The following is a 25651-nucleotide window of genomic DNA, read 5'->3' on the forward strand; positions in this document are numbered from 1 at the left end:
GACATTGCTTCCCTCAAATGACACAGTTCAAGTAAGGCCTGGGCAGCATCTTTATTTCACAATATTTCTAGCCTTTACTTGTCCCATTTACTTGTAAATGAGAACTGCTAAACCTGAAGCTCAAAAAATGGGGTTAAGGGAGGGGTCAAAATAACTTTCATACCTGATGTTTTCATTTCCCCATCAATCTGGTTTTTGAGCTAGCCATGAAGGCCTGCCTGGCTCTCATGGATTCATTTCCTTTAGGGAAAACAAAACAAATGACAACACAGTCATCTTAGAATTTTTTAGGGAACACTAAAGAATTCCCTAAATTGTGCAAGTAAGGTTTTTATATAAATGGAGAGACTCTCCAACACTGCCAACAGGAAAATTCCAAAGGTGCAGGCAGAATCGTCTCCACACCTAAGAGTGGGGCAAAGGGCTGCTTTGGCTCTAAAGAACCAATTTGTGTTTCAAATATCTTTCAGGAACTTGACACCTTGAAACTGCCTACTCTCAGGGAATCTGAGTAAGTCCTAGAATCGCTTTCTTCAAGGAGAGCAGCAAGACTCCTCGCTTTGTTAAAACTCTCCGTATTCACTCCTTAGGCCCCAAGCCTGGATGTCGGGGTTCAGAACACCCTTTTGCTGCCCTATGGTCCAGCACTGCCCAGCATCACACAGACATGACCTTTCTTATTACCTGGGTCTGCCAAAGGACCTGGACATCCTGCCTGGAGCAAACCAAAGGAGTGCACAGGGGCCACAGTGGGGAGAGAACAGGCTGAAAAAAGCAAGTGTCACTGAGTGTCAGGTGGAAGTTTGAAAAATAGACACAAAGAATGTAAAATTCAGCAGAAGAAATTTAACCTTTGTGGTAGGCTGGGACAACAGAGACACATCGCCTACCAAGTGTAAAATAAGTCACAGTTCATTTTTATGTATTTTAGGAGTCAGAAAGTACCAGAGACCATGGATTGTTTTCAAGATTTATGTAGATCTCATACTTTTTGCAAACATCTATTTAATTAGCTTGCAGAGAAGAATCTTTTGGGCAAAATAACATCTTCCCCATTCCAGGGAATATTTTTGCCTTTTAAACTCTGCCAGGAGGCCCCTGACAGGCACCAGTGATTCTTCCCTTTTCGGAGATCTGCGTATTTCTAGGGAAACTTTGCACTGGGAGAGTTTTTCCTCCTTTGTGAAAGGTCTTGGAGCTCAGGCAGTCCCCGACTTCCCCTCCCCCAAGTCCTGGCGACTCTTTCTGCTCGGCCCTGGAGGCTATTCTGCTGCAGCCTCAGGTTTCCCTACTTCTGTAGCGTCGGCACCGAGGGCTGATCAAATGTTTTTTTCTCCTTACACCCGCGCAGCGGGAAACATTGCCTCGGCCTCGCCTCCAGCCTTCCTCCTACAGGTTACAAATGAAGTAGAGCAGCTTTGACCCTAGGAACGGCTAGGCGACTTCATTTAAATTTGCACTGTGCTTCTTCATCCCTGTTTGCACAAGGCTGAACGGGAGTCTCTCTCTATTACCAAACGCCTAGCGTTTCCTTGATACTACCTTGAAAAATCATGATTATGACAAAAAATAATAACGTCGGGGAATGGAGTGCTTGTTTTCTGCTCTGCAAGCATTAAGCAAGAAAACACTTTCGTCTCCTTGGCTTTTATCTGAGGAGCTCTGAGCGAAAAGAGGGAATTTTAAGAAGTGTCACTTTCGCTGTGCCAAAGATCATTGTGTCAATAATGTTTCTTTTTCTCTCTCATCCCTGCCCCTCCTCTCGTTTTAGAGGAAAGGCTCGCGGGTCCAGGTTTCTGCCGCAACCCTACACCTGGAGGCGTCATTCAGGACCAGCCTGAATCGCGCCCGGACAGGGCTCTGGACTCGGACTAGCAAATGGTGACAGCGGGGGCGGGGGCGGGGGCGGGGGTTGACAAACCGCGGGCCGACTCTGCGCGGACAGCCACCTGCCTGAACCTGCCTCCCTCCATTCCATCCAGGAGTCCCGCAGCGGGGCGCGGACCTGCAGAAAGGCCACGGGGGAGCGCAGGGTTCCGCGCTGCCCTCCCGGGAGGGTCCGGAGTCCAGCGCACCCCGAGCCCCGGTGTGTGAGCCCGGCGGGAGGCGCGGCAGGTGCAGCGGGTGCCCGAACCCTGACCTACCTTCACGAAGAGCTCGATCTCGGGGTCCCTGTCGTCCCCGTTAGCTGTCGCCGAGTCTGTCATGCCGTTGGCGCCCGGGGCCACCGTCCCGGGCTGGGGAGGCGCCACCTTTGCAGGTCCCGGGCCGGCACTCTGTGCTCCTGCCGCTGCCCAACGGGGCCCCTCTTCAGGGCGGTGTTAATTTTTCACAAAACCATCTATTTCTCCAGCCCAGGCACGGGGTCTCGGGAGGGGGCCGGGGACTACGGGAAAAACCCGGTGAAGGGGATGACAACAGGTCCTGGGAGCAACAAGTGCCGGGCTGCCCGGAGGTGTCACAGGATCTGGGACTGTCAGCGATCCCGCCGCCGCCAACGTGCCCAAAATAGCCGTTGGCTGCGGGGCGGGGTCAGCCGGGCGGGGACGCGGCGGGGACACCCCGGGAGCTCAGGCCTGGGCCTGGCCACGCCCCCCGCCCTGAGACCCCGCGGGGCAGGAGGCGGGGACAAAAGCCCAGAGGGTGTCCTAGGGGAGGATAATCAGGGAGGGAGAGAGAGTCGAGGAGAAGGGGAAGGGGCAGAGGAAGGGGAAAAGGGAAGGGGAAGGAAGAGAGGAGATGGCTCTCAAGTCTTCTGTTTATTTAATAAAGCATCAGCTCCTCCGAGTTACTCCACTACCAGCGTTACCCACTTGGAAAGTCCTTCCTGTGTCTTAGCGATGCTCAGAACCAGGAGGAGGGAAGGGAAGGACCACCAACCCCCCCAAAAAAGAAAGGGGCATTTGCCATTCTTGGGTTGAGCAAACACACAGTAGGGCGTGGGGGAGGGACAGGGCAGGGTGGCTGGCGCCGGAGCAGAGGGGTGAGTCAACCTGCTCAGGTGCCGCCCAACGTAGGATCCGTGCCTTTCAGCCTTCTGGGTTTGTTTCTTTTTCTTCCCCTTTCTTTTATTTTCTATTTCTTCCTTTATTTTCTGATCTTACTTCATTCCTGTTCTTTTCTGGTTGTTTTAGTGAAGTAGGATGCAAGCACAGAAAAGATGCACATATTGTAGGTGTATGCCTCAGTGAATTTTCACAATTGAATCCACCCATGTAACAAGCTCCAGATGAAGAATAAAATGTTAGTGACATCCCTAGAAGCTTCTCCTGCTTCTTCCTCTCTACATTTTTTCTCCCTTCTCCCCTGTCCCAGGGTAACCATTATTCTGGCTTGTAACAGCACAGGATCATTTTGCCTGGAATGTTGGTGTCTGGCTTCTTTCACTCATTACTATGTTTTTGAAAGTCATCCATTGTGCTTTGTGTAGTTGTGTATCATCCATTTTCATTTACACACTTATTTATTCTGCCCCTTTCTTTTTTTGGGGGGGGGTGGTCCTTCCCTTCCCTCCTCCTGGTTCTGAACATTTGTGCAGTTGAAGATCATAACTACTCTGCCATAAACATTCTGTCAAACATCTTTTGGTTGGATTCACAGACACTTTTCTCTTGGATGTATGCTTAGGAGTGGACTTGCTAGTGTATGAGAATGCTCCCTTATGTAAATACTGCCATAAGTTTTCTTTTTATTTATTTATTTTTTGAGATGGAGTTTCGCTCTTGTTACCCAGGCTGGAGTGCAATGGCGTGATCTCGGCTCACAGCAACCTCTGCTTCCTGGGTTCAGGCAATTCTCCCACCTCGGCTTCCCAAAGTGCTGGGATTACAGGCATGAGCCACAGTGCCCATCTGCCATAGGTTTTCTAAAGTGGTTGTACCAACAGACATTCCCACCCTTTATTTCCTTAAAAAATAGTTAGTAAATCTTATGCACCAAAATCTGGTCAAATTCGCATTGTCTTCTTTGGCTTCTCTTTAGTCAATCCTGTTTGTGCTCTGTCTTGCCTTCCTTAAAACATATATTTGTTTCATAGCTTTATAAAAAAATGCATTCCTTAATTAAAAAAATTAGTAATAATACTTATTAAATGCTAGGCAAAAGTGTTGAGCAATTTGCATGTCTGAACTTGTATGATATTTACAAATAGTATAATGATCCCAATTTTACAATGGGGAAACTGAGACATGAAGTATTTAAGTAACTTACCCCTAGTCATCCAGCTAGAAAATGGTGAAGTCAGGATTTAAACCCAGACAGACTTGAGCCTGTGCTCTCAACTGATCTACAAACTGCTTCCCTTAGTGCACACTATGGAAATAACCTTGAAAAAATGAAGACATAGTTTGAATGGTCTTAACAGAGATCAAAATCTGATTCAGAATAATAGTTACGTGAAAGGAAAACTAAGGCTGCCACATGAATTGGGAAGATGAAGGAGCTAGACAAGCTGTCATGTAGAGACTATTTACCATGGTTGCGGTAGGGAGAGGAAAAGGCTTCATGGAGCAAAAGGCACTTCAGCTGAACCTTCCTGAAAGGTCAGGCATTTAATAGACAAAGAAGAGGGAAAGGTGTCCTCACTACCCTTTATGGCAAGCTGTTTCCCCACAGCCTCCCAGTGCAAAAGCCTCCTCCCTGAAGAAAGCAGTCACCAAGCCCAACCTGGCACATTGTAGCTTAATCAAGGTGAGGTTTAATTGCTTTCCTCATGCTTCGTTTCAGGCTTACATCACCAAAGCCTTTAGAGAAACAGTCACCTTCACAGCTGTACATTCCGAGCCAATGACCACATACTTTAGGGAAGGACCAAGGTTACAGAGGGAGTCTGGTGCCTACACTGCATGATGCACAGACTCAAAACATCCCTGCATTGAAGTATGGGCAATATTCTTAATGGCAATGTGACAGTAGCAAATAAAATTATATGCATAAAATGCCTGTGAGCATATATAGCATATAGAAGACCTAAAGCATTGTTTTTTTGTTTTGCATTTTAATGAAAAATGTGTTACACATATTTTAGATCACTTCCTTGGCTATGATCTAACCAATGTGTGGTATGACCTCTCTTTCCTTAATCCCAAACCTATCAGAGTTAACTTTCACTTTATCTTCTCCAAATGTCTATGGCTATTGGAAAACTGGACAGATCCCTTGCAATAACAATTTATAGGAAATATCTCCTATTTAGACATCCCTGCAGATAACTGATAGTTTTGATATTATAAACCTTCATGCTGCAAAAAATTCTTCTTTGGTCATAAACTGTTTTTGTGCATATTTTCTGTTTTCAATTCCAAATTATGCCTTAGTTAAAGATAAAAGAACTTTATTTTGTACCCTTTAATGTTAAAGCATAATTGGTTAGAGTCAATTCTAGCTTTGTCCAGATAAAAACACTATATGTCTGACTTCAGCCCTTAGTTTCACAAATGCGGTGCAAGTTTTGAATAAATTTTTACCAAGAAAGTACCTTAAAAACCTTATTAGCACTCACTTTGGCAGCACATATTCTAAAATAGAAACCATACAGAGAAGAGTGGCATGGCCCCAATGAAAGGATGACATGGCCCTGTGTAACATTCATATTTTTGTATGACTGTTGAAAGTGAAAACTGTAACATATCTGATAGCATTGTTTATATATTTATGTTCAATAATATGACCACTGCAGCAGAAAGGGTAAAGGGCAAGGAATTTATATAGTTGTAAGGTTTATATATTTCACTTGAAATAGTAAACTCTAAGTAGCATGAGAAAACCTAGGTATGTGTATTATAATCCCTAGAGAAACAGCTATATGAGTTATAAAACAAAAGTATCCTAAACAAGTCAACAGATAAGCTAAAATGGAATGACAAGAAATATTCAAATAATCTAAAAGGCAGAAAAGAGGAATAGAAAACTGGTAATAAAATGATACATCTAAATACAACCATATTAGTACTTAAGCTAAATATAAATGGTCTAAACACATCAATTAAAAGCTGAAGATAGTTGGATTGGATAAAAAAGCAACAAGATGACCCAACTATATGCTGTTACAGAATTCACTTCAAACACAATGATATTGATAAATTAAAAGTAAAAGGATGGGAAAGCCCCTGCCATGCAAACACTAATTAAAAGAAAGCTAGTGTCTAAATTAACATAATTATTAATATAATATATAAACATACATTAATGTAAGTCTATTAGACAAAATAGACTACAGAAAAATGAAATTGTCAGGAATAGAGATATTACATAATAATAAAAGAGCTCACCAAGATGATATAACAACCTTAAATGTGAATATACTTAATAACAGAGCTTCAATATTGATAAAACAAAAGCCAATGGAACTGAAAGGAGAAAGAGAAATAAAGAATTATAGTTAGAGACTTCAATTCTTCTCTTAGTAATTTATAGCACAGGTAGACCCCCAAATCCATAAGAATGTAAGAGACCTAAACAATACTATCAATAATCATGACTTTATGAACATTTATGGAATATGCCACCCAAACAAGAACAAAATATATACTATTCTCATGTATACATGGAACGTTTACCAAAATAGACCACATTCTGGGTCACAGAACAAACTTCATTACATTTAAGATAATGAAATTATATAACATACATTTTCTAACCATAATGGAACGAATTAGATTAATATCCAGAAAGATATCCAAAAACTTCCAGTTATTTGTAAATTAAGCAACACACTTTAAGAAATTCATTGATAAAGAAGTCTCAAGAATTATTAGAAAATATTTTAAATTGAATTCAAATGAACATACAGCATATTAAAATTTGTGAGATGTAGCTAAAGCAGTGCTTAGGAGAAAATTTATACGTAAGACACTTATTTTAGAAAATAATAAAGTTCTCGAATCCATTATCTAAGCTTCTACTTTATGAAACTAGAAAAAAGAATAGCCATTTAAAACCAAAGAAAGCAACATTAACAAAATAATAAATGTAAAACAGAAATTAAAGAAATTCAAGAAAAAAATAGAGAAAATTAATGCTAGAGGGTGGTTTTTATAAAAGATTAATAAAGTTGATAAATTTCTCACTAGATTTACTAAAAAACTAGACAGAGAAGATAAATTATTAATATTAGATATGAAAGATGGGTTATCAACTGTGGACTTCACAGATACAAAAGATAAGGGAGTTCTACAAACAACTCTCTGCACATAAATCAGACCACTTAGATAAAATGGATAAAAGACACAGACTAACAAAATTCACTCAATGAGAAGCAGATAACCTGAATAGTCCTATATTTATTCAACATATTAAATTCATAGGTAAAACCCTCCAAAAAAAAGAAAAAGAAAAAAAACTACAGGCCCAGATATCTTCATTAATGAATTCTACCAAACAATTTAGAAAGAATAACAATTCCATACAATCTCTTCCAGTAATGAGATGAGGAGGAAGCAAAGGACTTGTATCCAGGATTTGTAAGGAATTTTTAAAACTCAAAAAATAAGAAAACAAAAACCCAGCCAAAAAAGATAGGCAAAATATATAAGCAGATACTTTACCCTAGAAGACTTACCAATGGTAAACACATGAAAATATACTCAACATCCTTCAGTAGAGCAATGCAGATTAAGAGATACCACAATATACACAGAATGGTTAAAAGATGCATTCATGACAACCCCACGTGTGAGCAAGAATGCAGAACAGCTGGGACTCTCATCCATTGATGGTAGGAATGCAAATTTGTACAGTCATTCTGGAAAGCAGTTTGGCATTTTCATATGAAGTCAAACGTACACTTACTATATGGCCCACTTACCATCTTCTGCGTATCATCTAAGAGAAATGAAAACTTATGTTTACATAAAACCTTGGTACATAAATGTTTACAGAAGTATTAGTCATAATTTCCCCAAACTGGAAACATCCCCCAATGTTCCTCAGTGGGTAAAGGAATAAGTAAACCGTGATAACATTTATGCAATAGTATATCACTTAGTGACAAAAAGGAATGAACTATTAATTGGTGCAAAACACAGATGAATTTCAAATGCCCCATACTAAGTGAAAAAGAAAAACAGTCTCAAAAGATTGCTTACTATATGTTTTCATTTACATGCCATTCTGGAAAATAAAAAAAAAATTATAGGGATGAAGAGAAGATCAGTGGCTGCTAGGGACTGGGATAGAGGAGGGTTTGATTATAAAGGGGCAACTTTCAGCTGATAGAACTGCTTTACATCCTGTTTGTGGTGGTGGTTACACACATCTCTGTATGTGTTAAAATATACAGAACTACACACCGAAAAGGTGAAGTTTTTGTATGCAAAGTTTACAAATAATCAAAATGCTTAAATAATTTTCCAAAAGATAAAGCCATCAGGTTCTATTGCTATACCCACTTCCCACACATTCTTTGCTTCAAAACTGTAGCATCTTACCGTTAATTTCAGAAATGTAAAGACCCCATCTTACCATTAATTTCAGAAATGTAAAACAGATTTTTATTTTATGAGACCCAGTGCTTCTAATTAAGCTGATCAGTACAATAAAACAAACTTTCATTGAAATAAAAAATAAAACAAAACAAAATAAACATATTTAGACAGTATGTTTGTAGTGGTGATGAAATGACATGTACTATAAAATAGTGATGATGCTTATGAGGGATTTTTCAGAAAATGCTTATTCTACCCACTACTAGAGTGCAATCACATTATTAGTTACAAGTCCCAACTTTTATGTACCTAGCAGTATTCAGTTGAACCTACTCACTATGCCAAGAGTAGCAGCTATTTCCATGGGAATTAAGCAACTAAGTTGTCCCACCCTTGAACTCTCTGCAGGAGATCTCCCAGACAATCTCAAGGACTTGAGATTTAAGCTGGAAGATTTTGATGACAGCTGCAGAAAGATATTGTCTCTTTGTGGGAGTAGACGAAGTACAAGTGGGTGTAGACAAAGGGAGGTGAGTCCTAGAGGGATCACACCTACATGAGGTCACAGATTGGGCTATGGGGGATTGGGGTGAGTTGCTAGTTCTGTCTATTTCTTTGTAACCTTGGGTGTGGCCAACATGGTCAGTGATCTTTGCTCTCACTGCAGTGTGCCTATTGGTGCTTAGCAAAGGCAGAGACCTGGGAGTGAGCTGGACTGAAGCCAAGAGTCCTTGTCACCAACCATCACTCATCTCACTGACTCTTTCATTACTCATTCCTTCAACCAGTGTTTTGGGGGTGTCTACTATGTGCCAGACACTGCTCATGCTCGTTCTAGAACCCTCTGAGAACATACAGTGTGCATACCACCTTCTGTTGATGAGCAGTCTTAGTTTCTGCATTATTTCTTCCTGGATTGAGTTATGGCTTTTCTACTAGAGTGAAATCTTCTTGAGGACAGGAATCCAGTTTTGGGTTTCTTTTACAAGACCCAAAGGATATAATAGTCCCTTGCTATATACTTATAAACAGGCTAGTACGTCCTGTGTAGTGCATACGCTCAATAAATAATTGTTGATGGAATCAATGAATGAATAAATAACCACTTCTGTTTGCAGACTCCTCCATTTGGGATATTGACCTTCAGTCAGTGAAATGGACATTACAGTATACAGTTTTTTATACAGATTCTAATTTGAACTGAAACATATGAAAAAGTTACATCATAGTAATAATAGTTAACATTTGCTAAGAGCTCACCATGTGTTGGGAGCTCTGAAGTCCTTATTAGCTCACTTCATTTCTATAATAACACTATGAGGCAGTGTTATTAGTCCCATTTCACAAATGAAGATGCAAAAACTTAAAAAGGGTAAGTAACTTATCCAAGGTCATGTGGATAGTTATAAGCAACAGAGCTGGGACACCCTCCATTGCTAAAGCTCATGCTATTAACCACGGGATGTGGTTGGAGGAGGTTGAGATGCTACTAGAAATTTAGAAATTGCTTACTGAGTTGGTGGAATAAGGGAATGACTAGTCTTAGATAAGAAATGGCTAGGGTTAGGGATTCTGGAGTTCTCCTTTATTCTGCTTAAATTAAGAGACACCCAAAGATGAAATGAAAAGGAAGCATAGGGCCTGAGAGATGGCACACAAAAATTAAAAAACATCCGGTCCTAGGACATGGAAGTTATGGGAGCCAAAGGGCAGGAGGTCATCTTCCGTTGCATCACCGTGCATTTTTGGCAGTATTTACTGCTCTGTTGATTGTCCTCACTTAATGGCCAACCTCCTACTTTAGCTCTGGCAAGATTACCTTAACAATACAACTATTACACAAATAGTTTTTAGAAACTTTGGACAGGGTCCACGATAAATACATGTAACAAAATTCCAAAAAGATCCACCCACAACTGTCACCTACTATTACTCTGATCTACACATCTGATTTTCTTTTGGCGAAGACTCCATCTTGCCAACTGACCAGTAGTGGTCTTTAACAAGCAAAAAAGGTCACAGAATTCACGAGAGCAAGGGTTGGGGGAAAAGCAAGGTGAGGGACATGGGAAATAGAAAGCCAGAAGCTACATTGCTCAGAGTAGAATGTACAATATTTTGAGGGAATTGGGCAAACACCCATGACCACACAGATTAAAATTCTGCAAATACAAATAAATAGTTGTTGTAATCATAGACAACTGGATTTCATTTGCTCTGAGTTACCTAGTTTTCCGTGGGGATCTACCTTCCTCCATTCACAGTGCCTTAGGTTCAAGTAAAGCCTTACATGGACAGGTGACTCATGTTGGCCAATCAGAGCACTGCCACCTCTAGTCACAGTGATTGGTTCAATATGGGCACATGATCAACTTGGATTCAATGAGATTCAATTCTGGGACTTTTCTCAGAAATCTAGAAGACCATTTTTCCTTCGCCTGGACTTTGTAGACTAGGGTATGATCCTAGAGCTCTTTGAACGATCTCACCACACTAGGACAGAACCTGACTGAGAGTAAAGCCAAAAAAGAGAAAACAAGGGCCAAGATGTATAGAGAGGAAGCCCAAGTTCTGACTTGGATGTCTTAGTGCCTAAAGCTTGATATCATTAGAGTTTCCTGTCCTAATAGTTAGTAAAATTATTTTTTAGCTCAGACCATCTTGAATTGAGTTTTCTAATGTTTGCAAATGGACATTTATTTACATCCGCATCAGTTAGAAACTATATAGAGGGCTGTAGGCAAGAGATAGCCTATATAATATAAAGAGGACCTCAGGGCTATTAGACGGTGGACATGAGGCACCAACACAGTGCTGCACTTTAAGAACAAGGCCAGTCCTGAGATGAGTAAAAAGTATCTTTTTTTTTTTTTTGAGACAGAGTCTTGCTCTGTTGCCAGGAACCAGGCTGGAGTGCAGTGGGGCAATCTCAGCTCACTGCAACCTCTGCCTCCCAGGTTCAAGCATTTCTCCTGCCTTAGCCTCCCAAGTAGCTGGGACTACAGGCGTGCGTCATCATGCCCAGCTAATTTTTGTATTTTAGTAGAGACAAGGTTTCACCATGTTGGCCAGGATGGTCTTGATCTCTTGACCTCGTGATTCTCCCACCTCAGCCTCCCAAAGTGCTGGGATTACAGGTGTGAGCCACTGTGCCCAGCCCAAAAGTATCACTTTTAAAGTTCCAGATTCTCATAAAAACACAACAGGATCCTGAGCTAAGATACAAAAGTAAAAATATGCTCAGACAGAATTCTAGAGAAAGGCTGTATGTGTAGATTTAAGGTGATCACACATGGTACAGAATAAAAAGAAAACATCATAAACAATGTCTCCATTAATTTTTTTTTCAAAAGAGAATGTCTTATAGTATAATAAAAAGAGCACTAGATTGAGTTTCAGAAATTCGGAATTCAAGAATTTCTAGTCCTCGAATCTGGTTGTTCAACATCTCTGAGCCTCAGTTCCTTTATCTTTAAGATGAAGATAACTATACTTTCCCTGAAGTTTGTGTAGTTTGATTAATATTATTTATAAATATGTATAATGCACCCAACACAGTGACAGACCCATAAACAAAGAACACAAGAGCTATTTTTCCCCAGGCATTGAGCAAAGCATTTCAGAGGCAGCATCTCACTTTGTCTTTCATCGCAAGCTTCCATATGTGGGAGCTACTATTGTTACTTCATCTTGCAGATGAAGAAGCTGATATATACAGATTAATCAGTATACAAGAAAGCACTAGAGCTGGGGATTTGAATCCCAGGTTGTTAGAATCCCAAGTATCTGCTTATAATGTCCTCAATAAATAAGCGCTAGTTAGTATTATTTTATTACCACTGTGTTTAAGTGAATAAACTAAAGAAATAAAAATAGTAAAGGCCCAGCCTGAAAATGAAGGCTGAAGATCAGCTGCTAAATCATTCACAAAAGAAATGCTCCTAGGTAAAGAATAGAATGCTGGATGGCCTTTAACATGGTTTGGCTCTGTGTCCCCACCCAAATCTCATGTCGAATTGTAATCCCCATGTGTCAGGGAGGTGATTAGATCAAGAGGATGGATCTCTCTCCCTTGCTGTTCTCATGACAGTGAGTGAGTGCTCATGAGATCTGATGGTTTAAAACTCTGTGGCACTTCTTCCTTTGTTCTCTCTCTCCTCCCGCCAAGTAAGACATGCCTTGCTTCCCCTCTGCCTTCTGCCATGATTGTAAGTTTCCTGAGGCCTCCCAGATATGTGGAATGGTAAGCCAATTAAGCCTCTTTTCTTTATAAATTACGCAGTCTCAGGTATGTCTTTAGAGCAGTATGAGAGCAGATAGTACAGCCTTCATCTTTACTTCACTGTTTCTCCCTGGCACGGCATGATTTCTTTGAGCTACATGAGAAACTATTTTCTGAAAGTCATAAAGTACTGTTGAGAAAACAGCAAGTGCTTTCTTGGAGATGGACAGAGTTGATCTAGCCTGAATTGTTATTATTATTTTTAAGAAGAATCTATCCTAGGTGGGGGCAGCAATGTACAAGCCCACCCCTAGAATTCTAGGAACATGTCTGTATGTAGGCTTTTTTCTCTTTCTTTGTATGTCCTTGAGTATATATCTTTCTCCAATTTAGAATCTCAAAGAAATAGAATAAAACATTTTCTAGTCACAGTGAGGCAGACACAGAGGAAATTCATTTCTGTAGCACAGTAATATGTACGTCTCTTTAATCTATATTCAGAGGTAGCTTTAATTCTGTTTTTGTCATATACTTTACACAACTGTGGAATCTTTTATGATCTGCCAGGAAGACTACTCCTACCCCCACAAAACTTGGTGGATGGAAAATCAGAGAGCATTATTTTAATTGCTTCAATTTCCTTCTTCCAAAGAGAAGGCAGAAAGTTCTTCAAATATCTCAATTTCATTACGTTCAACAAACATTTCCTGGGCAGCTGTGCTGTGCCAGATGTGCTTGATGCTGAGGATAAATTTATGAATAAGACCCAGGCTTTGCTCACAAGCTCATAGTGCTCAAAATGCATGTGGGGTGCTCCCATTCCTCACCCCACTTCTAGCTAAGTAGACACAATATGCTTTTAGGAAAATATAATTGAAATGCAGCGAATAGCATTGAGAAAAGGTGGTCCTTGCCTAAGTTTACATAACCAGAAGATGAGATAGTGCTTGGACATATACCAACTGCCTCACAAAGGAGTTTTCTTCCACTGAGATGGCAATTGCCATAATTATCATTTTCACATGAGTTTATCTACTGTATGTAGGCTTTTATAATATTAATATCTCAGGTGGTCTGAGAAACATCGAGTATACCTTAGGTAATAAATCAGGTGTGAACATCCTGTGCCTGCCGGGTCTTGCAATCCACTGTGGGAGACAGAACAAACACATAGGCAAACAAATAGATGTATAATATTAAATTATGATCAAAGCTAACAATGGAATCTGAGGAAAGAATCACAGTGAGGCGGGTGAGGAAGCCTTCTGCACAGACATCTACTGGGAAGGCTCCTCTGAGGTGATGACATTTAAGCCCAGACCTGAAAGATGAAAAGGAGCCTGTCATTTAAAGGTTGAAGGGAGCATTTTATGCTGGAGGAGCTGAAGTCCAAGGTTAAAGTCCCCCATTATATCCCTATGGGGTCTACATTGTGGGATCACATTTTTACCTTTTCCTATGTAATTGTATTATTATTTTTTTTTTCTTTTTTTTTTTTTTTGGGGGGGGGAGGAAGGCAGGAAGGAAGGGAAGAAGGACGGTAGGGAGGAAGGAAGGGATGAAGGAAGGAAGGAAGGAAGGGAGGAAGCGGGGAGGGAGGGAGGGAGGGAGGGAAGGGAAGAAAGGAAATCAAGCAATGAAAGAGACATTGCCGACCTGGATCTAGAGGTTTACAAGTTGATTTCTTTTTTTTTGAGAGAAGGAAAGAAAAAAAAAATAAGTAAAGGAGAGGAAGAAAGAGGAAGAGAAAGAGGGAGAGTAAATGGAAATATTGCTTTATTTTGAAAAAAATTGGGTATTAATAATGGCCAATCAATGTTTCATTTAAACTAATGGGTAGGTGTGATGTGGTATTGACAAGAATGCATATTTTGTGTATTTGAAGTGGAGAGCTCTATAAATATTTATTAAGTTTACTTGTTCTGGATCTGAGTTCGAGTCCTTGATATCCTTATTAATTTTCTGTCTCATTGAGTCTAAGTCTCCTATCTGGGTGTTAGGATCGTTAGCTCTTGTTGTTGCATTGATCCTTTTACCACTATATCTTTGTTGCTTTAAAATCTATTTTATCCGATACAAGAATTGCAACTCCTGCTTTTTATTTATTTATTATTTATTTTTGCTCTCCATTTGGTTGGTAAATCTTTCTCCATCCCTTTGTTTTGAGTCTTTGTGTATCCTTGCATGTGAAACAGGTCTGGATGTAACATGCCGTTGGGTTTTGGCTGTGTCTTTTGATTGGGAATTTAGTCAATTTAAATTTAGGGTTACTGCCATTTGATGTTGACTGGCTGTTTTATCCATGTGTTGGTGTAAATTCTTCTTTATGTTGGTGCTCTTTACTTTTTGGTGTATTTTTAGAAAGGCTAATACTGGTTGTTTCTTTCTGTGTGTAATGCTTCTTTCAGAAGCTCTTGTAAAGCAGGCCTGGTGGTAATAAAATCTCTGAGTTCTTGCTTTTTCATAAAAGATTTTATTTTTCCTTCAGTTGTGAAGCTTAGTTTGGCTGGATATGAAATTCTGGGCTGAAGGTTCTGTTCTTTGAGGATGTTGAATATTGGCCCCCACTCTCTTCTGGCATGTAGAGTTTCTGCCGAGAGATCTGCTGTAAGTCTGATAGGCTTGCCTTTGTGGGTTATCCGACCTTTCTCTCTGGCTGCCCTTAGTATCCTCTCCTTCGTTTCAACCCTGGTGAATCTAACGATTATGTGCCTTGGGGTTGGTCTTCTTGAGGAATATCTTTGTGGTGTTCTCTGTATTACCTGGGGTTGAATGTTGACCTGCTTTGCTAGTTTAGGAAAATTTTCCTGAATAATATCCTGAAGGGTATTTTCCAGCTTGGATTCATTCTCTCCGTTGCATTCAGGTACACCTATCAAACGTAAATTTGGTCTTTTCACATAGTCCCACATTTCTTGGAGACTTTGCTCATTCCTTTTTATCCTTTTTTCTCTAATCTTTTCTTCACGTTTTATTTCATTAAGTTGGACTTTGACCTCTGATATCCCTTCTTCTGCTTGAACAATTCGAGTGTTTAAACCTGTGCATACTTCTCGGAGTTCCTGTATTGTATTCTTCAGTTCCATTAATTCACTCATACTCCTCTCTAAGTTGTCTATTCTCAATAGGATTTCATCAAGCCTTTTGTCAAAGTTCCTAGTTTCTTTACGTTGGGCTACAACATGTTCTTTTAACTCACCGAAGTTTGTTATTATCCATTCCTTGAAGAGTGATTCTGTCATCAGGAGGCGCTCGTTCTCCATCAAGCCTTGTTCCATTGTTGATGTGGAACTGTGATCATCTTTAGAGGGAGAGGCGTTCTGACTTTGAGTATTCTCAGCTTTTTTATGCTGGTTTCTTCCCGTCATTGTAAATTTATCCTCCTCTCGTCTTTGAAGTTACCAACTTTCAGATTAGGTCTCTTGAGTGGACGTCCAGGTTGTTAGTTCCCAGGGCCAGAGCAGCGGCGTTAAAACTGATGGTGCTTTTCCGCCCAGGATTCTCCTGTCGGGCTTCCTTCTTGTTTCCGTAGTAGGCGACTCTGCCTTCCCGGGGCTCCAAACCTCGGTCAGAAGGGGAACCCGTCCCGTTTACTCTGCTCCGAGGGCTGCCGCGCCGAGGTGCCGGCGGAACCGCTGCGCCGACCACGAGAGTCGCGCTGGCGACCCCTGTGTTTCCACCACTGGGGGATCTTCTGCTCCGTGAGCGACCAGACTTTGTCTGAAAGTGTGGCGTCCTCTAGTTCTCCGCGCCTTCCCTGAGAGCTGCAATCCCGGGATGTTAGCGATCGGCCATCTTGGATCGTTCTCGTAATTATATTATTTTATAATTTCAATACATCATTGGAGAAAATCTGTCCAGAAGTTTTCATTTAGTGAAAAAGTGCCAGCATAACCAATAATGATGGCTTCACTGAATATATGTTGGGTTTGCAGAAATTCAGAAGAAATAATTTTTGTATTTCTCTGTAATTATTCATAATTTCTTCAATTAGAGGCACTTTGCAAAAGTTTGCAATGTACCCCTGTATATAAAAGATAAATATTTTTCTAAGACACTTTTGCAATATAATTTTTTTTTTGAGGCAGAGTTTCCATCTTGTTGCCCAGGCTAGAGTACAATGGCGCTATCTCAGCTCACCACAACCTCCATCTCCTGGGTTCAAGTGATTTTCCTGCCTCAGCCTCCCAAGTAGTTGGGATTACAGGCATGCACCACCACGCCTGGCTGATTTTGTATTTTCTTTTTAGTAGAGATGGGGTTTCTCCCTGTTGGTCAGGCTGGTCTAGAACTCCCGACCTCGGTTATCTGCCCACCTTGGACTTCCAAAGTGCTGGGATTACTGGCATGAGCCACCATGCCCTACTGCAATATTTATTTTTTATCTCAAAATTTCTCACACTTGGTTTTGCTCATTGTCTGCAACTACAGAAAGCCAGGACTTGTGGAGGATGGGAAAAACCTCTCCAAAAGGTCGTTATTTTAGCTAAATGATTTTATACTTTAAAAGAAAATTACATTGAAGTTCATTCCATTACATTGAAATTAATTCTTTTTCACCTTGCTCTTTTGTCACTTTGTAAACCGAATTATTGTTATTTGTTTTCTCTCTCATAAAATTAAGCCTCAGGATGAATAAAGCAGAATGTGGATTCCGTCATTTATCCCCCATTAACACAGCACAAAGTCACTGCATCAATGGACACAAGACTTAATGCCCTTCGTTAAGCTTCCCAACATTAAAGTGCAAAGAGTCAAACTGCTGACCTAAGCTCTGCCTTACTCATAGGCACTGGGTCCTTGTGGGAAGTCAACAAATTAAAAGGCAGAAGGATGCAAAACAGCCACACCAAAGTGGTCTGGTTCAGTTCACCAGTCAACACCAAAGCCTCCTCTGCTCTCTCCCAGCTGATCATAGAGATGCGGCGTGCCTGGCCATGTGAATGCTGACCATACAGCCTCCCTCACCCCTTCTCATGAGGCCCCAGAGTTGGTCACCACTGGGTAGCCATTTGCCTGCAGTGAACAAAAAATAAGGGATCCTGTCTGAACAATGAACAGTACTGACCTTCTGCATGAATTGGTCACAAATGAAGTCAAAATATTGTAATATTAAGAAAAAACCTAGCTAATATTGTGCATGCATGATTATACCTCCCATTTTTTACTATTTGAAAATCTGTTTACATTCCTTTCTCTTCCAGTAAGCTTTAGATTATACGTTCTTCTAAGGCATACATGGTCTATTCTCTCTCTCTCTCTCTCGATTAGACTTTATTTTATTATTTTATTTATTTTTTGAGACAGAGTCTCACTCTGTCACCAGGCTGGAGGGCAATGGCATAATCTTGGCTTACTGCAAACTCCACCTCCTGGGTTCAAACAATTCTCCTGCGTTCAAACAATTCTGCCTCAGCTTCCCAAGTAGCTGGAACTTCAGGCACACACCACCACGTCCAGCTAATTTTTTGTATTTTTAGTAGAGACAGGGTTTCACCATGTTGGCCAGGATCGTCTTGATCTCTCGACCACGTGATCCACCCACCTTGGCCTCCCAAAATGCTGAGATTACAGGCATGAGCTACTGCACCTGCATCGTGCCTGGCCTAGGCTTTATTTTTAGAACAGTTTTAGTTCACAGCAAAATTGAGCTGAAGGTATAGAGATTTCCCAGGTACGCCCTGCCCTCACACATGCATAGCCTCCACTATTAACAACATTCATCACCAGAGTAGTACATTTGTTACAATTGACAAACCTACACAGACACATGATAATTACCCAAAGTCCATAGCTTCATTAGATAGTTTACATTTACTCTTGGTATTATACATTCTACAGTTTTGGACAGATTTATAATGATATATGTCTATCATTATAGTATCCTAAAATCCTCTGTGCCCTGCCTATTCATTACTCCCCACCCCGTATCAGCCCCTGGAAACCACTGATCTTTTCTTTTACTGTCTCCATAGTTTTCCCTTTCTCAGAAGGTCATGTAGTCGAAATTCTACAGAATGAGTCTTTTCAGACTAACTTCTTTAACTTAACATGCATGTAAGGTTCTTCCATGCCTTTCATGGAGTATGTGCTTTCTCTATATCCCTAGCAATGAGCACAGTGCCTCACACAGAGCAGACACTTAACAAGCAGTTGTTGAATAAACGGGCAAGGGAATGTGTGTCTTTCATGGCACACTTCACTTAGCTGTTTACTGAGACTTTCTAAGTGCAGGCTCACAGCCAGGCATCTTCAAACAATAATAACATTTGCATGGGACTTCCAAAATTATTCTTTTTTTTTTTTTGAGACAGAGTCTTACTCTGTCACCAGGCTGGAGTGCAGTGGCATAATCTCAGCTCACTGCAACCTCCACCTCCTGGGTTCAAGCAATTCTCCCGCCTCGGCCTCCCGAGTAGCTGGGACTACAGGCGCTACCACACCCAGCTAATTTTTGTATTTTTAGTAGAGATGGGGTTTCACCATGTTGGCCAGGATGGTCTTGATCTCTTGACCTCGTGATCCACCCACCTCGGCCTCCCAAAGTGCTGGGATTACAGGCTTGAGCCACCACACCCAGCCCAATATTATTCTCTTATCATAACAGCAGTCCCGAGAGGTAGAAGAGCAGATATTTTTCTTATTATTCCCATTTTAACAAGATCAGAAAACAGACGCAGGGAAGTAAAGTGACTTGCCCAAGTTCCCTGAACTAGAAAGTGGAAGAGCCAGGACTAGCCTCTATGATACTCCAATGTACCTTTGTGCCATATCCTATGTATTGTCTCCCCAAAAACCTGGCTGTGGGTCATTGAAACTGACAAACGTTTAATGAAAAACTAACTCATGATGACATAGTAAAAAGGTGAAGACTGAAAGAGGCCCTCTTCCCAATCTTGTTGCTTAGGGGAGCCCGTCTTCTTACAAAAAAGAATACCCTTGGCTTGGACAGTGTGGCCCACACCAGTGCACCTCAATTTTCCTAACTACTACTAGGCTGCAGAATTGACATCTCTCTGGGGAAGGAAAGTTTAACAACTGATCAACAAGTAGCTCATTCCCATTCAATAGTGAAGAAATGTACTGCTGAGCTTCCCCTGCTCTTCTTAGGGATCAAAAGGGGTTCAGGAGTCCAAGCCAGAATTCATTCCAGATCTGCAGTTGTGATGGACCCTCAAAGGGAAACGAACTTACCCTGGGAGTTATGCCGGGCTATAAGTGAGCTGTAGGGGAGGCTCATGAAGGCCCAGCCTTGAAATCCAGTGCCATCCTGAATGTATTCATTCCTCAATTTTAACTTTTAACCTTTGTACTTTTAACCTCCTTGAGAGCCTCATACTTATAACCAAATGTCTGCAGAGTACATGAGTGTCCCAATTTTCTCCAAGTTAGTATTTCCAAGATAGTGTACTAACAGTCTTCTTCAAATCCTCCCCTATCCTGCAGTGAATGACACTGTCATCTATCCAATCATTAAAACCAGAAACCAAGCCCATATTTCTGTTTAATCCCTCCATTATCTCAAGTCCTGGTAGCCACCAAGTGTCTACTCTGAGATCTCTCCATCCTTCTTCCTCATTACTGCAGCCTCATCACCTTATTCCTGAGTAAACATAGAACCTTCCTAACTTCTCTTTTGCTTTCTCTCTTTCTTGGCCACCCATCTCAACCCTCAAATCCATCCTTCCCCTGGTAGCCAGGGCATAGCATCTACAATTCGTGTCAGGTCATACCCGGCCTTGCTCAAAACCCTTTGGTGGCGTGGTGTGGACTGTGCTCCCCAGCATGATGTACTAGGTTGGGACCTGCTCCCTGTGTTCTCCCTGTCTGCCTACCTGACCTCCTGTACCCTCAGGCTCTATAGATTCTGGGAATCCCCAAAATGGTTTGATTTCCTACATGCACAATTTGCTGTTCCAAATCTCCATGTCTTTGCTCCTGTTGCTTGAAATACTTCCTTCATGTTTCCTCATTCACCTAAGTTGTCATGATCCTTAAAGCTTATGCTCCCACAGCACCCTGTGGAAACCTCTATTCTTTTTCTATTACATGGAAATTATTTGTCTATCTGTTGCCCTCTACAGCTAAGAACTTCAAGTATAGGAGATGTCTAATCATCCCTCTATTAATCACTTCTTACATTGAAATTCTCATTTTACACATCTGAAGTCCTAATAAACCTTCAAGCTTTTAGAAAGAAGAAATGGCATTTCTTATGTGCTAAGTGCTGTTTCCCTGTATCTAGCACAGATGCAGACGCATAGTATATGTCTGTATCAGTCTCTGTCTACATTCACTCATTTTTTCAACACATTTATTAAGATCCTATTGTATTCCCATCACTGTGCTTTGCAGAATGAGATGTCGATCCAGTTCTTGAAGTTCTTACATATTAAATAATAAGGAGTGCTTTTAAAATAATAATTTGCTAGACCCCTTGCCCCTCACCCTATCTGCAGAATATGCTCTCTTCAGTACGTGACTATTTGCTGTGTGCCAACAGGTGCCATAATGAAAATAATAAAATATGATATGTGAAAACACCAACGTGAGGCTTGACTCTGGGTAAAATATAAGAACAGTTAGTTCATTATAAAGGGAATGCAGGGATTAATAAATATATGAAAAGTCAGTCTACTTAGCTAAGAAAATGAAGTTGCACCAGAAAGAGATTTTCTCATTTATTCAATTGATAAAGTGTTTAAAGGTTTGTAATAAAAATTGTGCATAAGCCTCCAATGTGGGTAGAAAGTGTATACTGATGCAAGGTTCTTGGTGGGCCTATTATCTATTCAGCTTGAAGACAAATTGGGTCTTATAATGGTCTAAGAGGTCCACTGATAGGAAACTCTTAAGTGAGCAAAGGATGTATGTAAGAACCTAAATGTCCTTTTAGGAGATCAGTTGGGTACATTTTGGTGCATCTGTATAAGAAAGGATATTACCAAAAAAAAAAAATGGAGTGACATAAAAAGAAGCCCCTGATATGTTGATAAATGAAAAAAAATCAAATTGTGAAAGAGTACATATAATTATTTCATCTTTGTTATATATATGATTTATATATACATATAGGTATATGTTATGTATTGCCTGGAAGGCTATACACTAAATTGTAAATAGTGGTGTATTAGTCCATTCTTGGATTGCAATAAAAAACTATCTGAGACTGAGTAATTTATAAAGAAAAGAGATTTAATTGATTCATAGTTCCATAGGCTATCCAGGAAGCATGGCAGGGGAGGCCTCAGGAAACTTACAGTAACAGTAGAAGAGAAAGGCACGTCTTACATGGCTAGAGCAGGAGGAAGAGAGAAAGGGGAGGTGCTGCACACTGTTAAACAACCAGCTCTCCTGAGAACTCACTCACTATCACGAGAAAAACGAGGGAAAAGTCCACCCCCACAAAGCAATCACCTCCCATCAGCCTCCTCCTCCAACATTGGGGATTGTGATTCAGACATGAGATTTGGGTGGTGACACATATCCAAACCGTATCAAGTGGTTATTTCAGGACAGTGGGATTGGGGAGGGAGAACTTTTCAGCTTTACTTTATGTGTTTTTGTATCATCTGACTTTTTCTTTTTTTCACAAGAAGTTAGGTGCTACCTCTAATTAAGTTTTAAGGAAAGGCCAAGGCATCCTGGCATGCTGGACTCTTCCCAACCCAATCAGAACTCCTCAGGCTATGTGTGCTTCCCCCAACCCACCGTGTGAAGTCAACCACATTTATCTTTGGGAAGTGAATATCCTCATCTACAACTTGTCCCTGGATTCAGAACCCTCCTTTCATTCATTCCATAAACCCATATTGAAATCCTCCTCCTGCCCTTATTCTCATGTCTGCCAAAGCAGAGAGGACCTTAGTGAGCTACTTGGGCTGGTCACACCTGCACCTTAAGAGCAATGCTCAGAGAATACATTACATAACACAAAAGCCTGCTTTCCACGTGAGGATGTCAGGGAAATTGGAGTTTCCAAGGACAATCTGTACTGGAATCACTTAGGGAGTTTCTTAACAATGGATTTCTCTGAACTCCACTCACAAATACTGAATGTAAATATAGGGCCTGGAAATCTACACTTTTGATAAGCTCCCTGGGCTCCTTCCCACTGAAGACACGGCAGCAAAAGTGAAGAGTTTGTGGGCTGGACATCATTCTGCAGGTCTCCACAGCCTTGCCACATAACAGGCCCACACATGGGAAGACCTGCCCAGCCCTTCCTGATTCTGAGAGCTTCACAGAGACCTTGGACAGAGCAGAGAGAAGAAAGACCAAAAAGTGGGGAATTGACATCACTTTGTTAACCTAAGTTTCTATTCATAGAGGAATTTATTTGCAGATTTATCTCTATTTGGGAGAGTCTTTCCTGCATTCTTTCCTGTGCTGATTTGACTAATAACCTTCAATATATCTCTATTAAATAAGAATCAGTTCTTTAAAATCAACATTTGGTCCTTAAATGACATCTAGAGACCGGTTTTAAGAGTAAGCAGAGTAGATGGCCAAAAAATACTGTGTTAATACAAGAGGTTATTATTTTTTAAACTCAACAATGGTGTCTTAGAAGAAGAAGACCTAGGGTAAGATCCCAGAAACTTACTACATACTAGTACAACGTAAACAAAGCAAACACAAAGGTACTGTTGGAAATGATGCCAGAGTAGCTTCATCCTGTTACTAGTGTCTGGATCTTAAAATACCAAAAGCTCAAATTTGCCTTGGGGAGAGCCTTTCTTTGTTTTATAGGATCAATGGTTCTCTAACTTGGCTGCATGTTGGGGCTACTGAAGTATTTATTCCCATCTCCCATCACCATAGATTCTGATTTCATTGGTTTGGGATGTGGTCTGGACACCAAGACTATCTTGAAAGCTCCCCAGGTAATTCTAACTTGCACCAAAGTGGAGACAAGATGCTTATTAAAAAGCCTTTATAATCTTGGAGATGGAAGGCAAAACCCACCATCCAGGTATCCCTGAGCTGGGAAATAATCTCAATATGGGTGCTTTAGGCTGAGATGTTTAACATACTGTATTTAAGAATGAAAGGTAAGTTGATGTTGTGGCTCATGCCTGTAATCCCAGCACTTTGGGAGGCTAAGGGGGCAAGATTGCTTGAGCCCAGGAGTTCAAGGCTGCAGTGAGCTATGATTGCACCATTGTACTCCAGCTTAGGTGACGGAACAAGACTCTGCCTCTTTTTTAAAAAAATTAAACAATGAAAAGGTGGTGGAAGCTCAAGCTTTGGGCACTCTGTCAAATACCCTCAGCCCATCTCTTTCTGCCTTAGCTTCATTGGACAGTTCCATGTAAGCTTGATACAGAATGGCAACATTCCAATTTAAGCATGATGCTCTTTCAACTTCATATCTCAAAATTTCTCATAGCAAAAGGAGCCTCCAGCAGACAGAGGCTAGAGCAGGCAAGCAGGGATGGACTCAAACTATATCATTTGGGCATTAAAGGGAAGAGTGACTGCTAAGGTTCAAAGAACTAGGGTTGTAATAGCTATATGACCTTCGACAAGTCACTTCTCCACTTCATCGTTTCCTTATCAATAAATGGAGCTACTAAAGCTTAATTGGAATTACTGTCCTCAGCATTAAATGGTACCTGATTCAAAATAGGTGCCTTTACAAATTACATTACATTACAAATTTTTACCCATATTGTCTTACTTCATATCCAAATAATTCTGCAAGATAATAGGGTCAGTGATATTGCCATCATCTTGGGGAAAAAGCAGATCAGAAAATTTAAGTAACATGTCTCAGGTTTCAACGTTATCAATGGCAAAATCAGGCCAGGAACTTGGGCTTCTTACCTCTTGACAGACACTTCTCTCTCCCTATTTTATATTGTCTTTCTTAGAAGATAGCAGAAAATTTCAAGCCACTGAGTAATATTAGAGGAAGAAAAAAGAAGCTAAGAGAGTAGAAACTATTTTTCTTTCAGTAAAAGGCGTTTTGACTAAGTAAGAAGGTGAGTCATTTGTTTCAGGGTATATCGTTTAAACAAGTGTATTGTTTAATGACTACCTGGCTATTGTCTGATGCCTCGATTTCTTTTAAATGACATAACTCTGCCTGAACTTCCCTATCACTGCCTCCATCTCTACTATTGTTTAGGTTTGTTTGCCTCTGGATATTGAGTCGTACAGAACTGTGTCTGAAAATCTAATAGAGACTTACTCAAGCCTGCACACGGTCTTCATCTCCTCTGGGCTCTCACTTAGGTCATTTGGGTTGAGTAATCAATGGTTTGTACAATTGCTCAACTCACTCTAATGGACAACAGTGTGGGACAATGAGCAGACCCAAGGCTGTGTTACAGTCAGAGTTTGCTTTTAATGACTCCTCCCCACCCAAAGGGCCCCCCTGTGCCTTCCTTGTGCTCAGATGCTCAAATTCCACCTTGCTGGCAGGCCTTTTAGTGATTTTTCAAACTCAGGATTGTTCCTATTGTTTCATGTGGCAACTATTTATTATTTGGTAGTTTATTTATTTTACCCTTTTGTCTTAATTCCAAATTGTGTTTTATTATTAGTTTTCCTTTCATTCTTGTCTCCTCACCTAGACTGCAATGCCTTTGAGAATAGGACACCATCTTACAGTTCTTTGTATTTCTTCACAGTGTATGCATAGTGCTGAAAATGTGCTTGGTACTTGTGAAATAAATTAATAGCTATTGAGTAAATTCAGTGGCATTTTATAATATCGAATGAATGTCTTGCTGGTAGATTTCCAAAGGTTCGCGGTTTACATACTTTATATGTTTTGTAGTATAAGAATTGTGATAGCCTTTTTAAAAAATAATAAAGGCGTGTTTTTGGGAATCCCTGACCTCCAAATTCTGTCTCCTTACTTACAACTTTAAAATAAGATAACAATTAAAGTCTCCATAGTATAGTCTATAAAAGCTGAAACACTGATTTTTGAGATTCTTCCAGAAGAACAAGGAAAAAAATGCCTTCCACCATTTAAAAAAAACCCTTAGTTTAA

The 25651-nt window shown here is 40.6% G+C and overlaps 1 protein-coding gene and 1 non-coding gene across 3 annotated transcripts in view; one reads left to right on the forward strand and one right to left on the reverse strand.

Annotated features, from left to right (window-relative positions):
- The window catches only part of CLIC5 (chloride intracellular channel 5), a 181809-nt gene that overhangs the window by 115036 nt on the left and 41122 nt on the right, over positions 1-25651 (reverse strand). The window contains exon 1 of one of the 2 annotated variants that reach the window (XM_008994525.5): positions 2145-2478. The exons of the other annotated variant lie outside the window; for it this stretch is intronic. Within the exon in view, the coding sequence (XP_008992773.4) occupies positions 2145-2207 (63 nt within the window). The 5' untranslated portion in view covers positions 2208-2478. Of the gene's footprint in view, positions 1-2144; positions 2479-25651 lie in introns of those variants that run through there. 2 annotated transcript variants of the gene reach the window in all.
- Positions 5493-5596, forward strand: LOC118153317 (U6 spliceosomal RNA). Its single transcript, XR_004742566.1, has one exon. It is a non-coding gene; the product is annotated as a U6 spliceosomal RNA (small nuclear RNA).

Source organism: Callithrix jacchus, chromosome 4, assembly GCF_049354715.1.
Source record: "Callithrix jacchus isolate 240 chromosome 4, calJac240_pri, whole genome shotgun sequence".
In the NCBI taxonomy this organism is placed as follows: domain Eukaryota; kingdom Metazoa; phylum Chordata; class Mammalia; order Primates; family Cebidae; genus Callithrix; species Callithrix jacchus.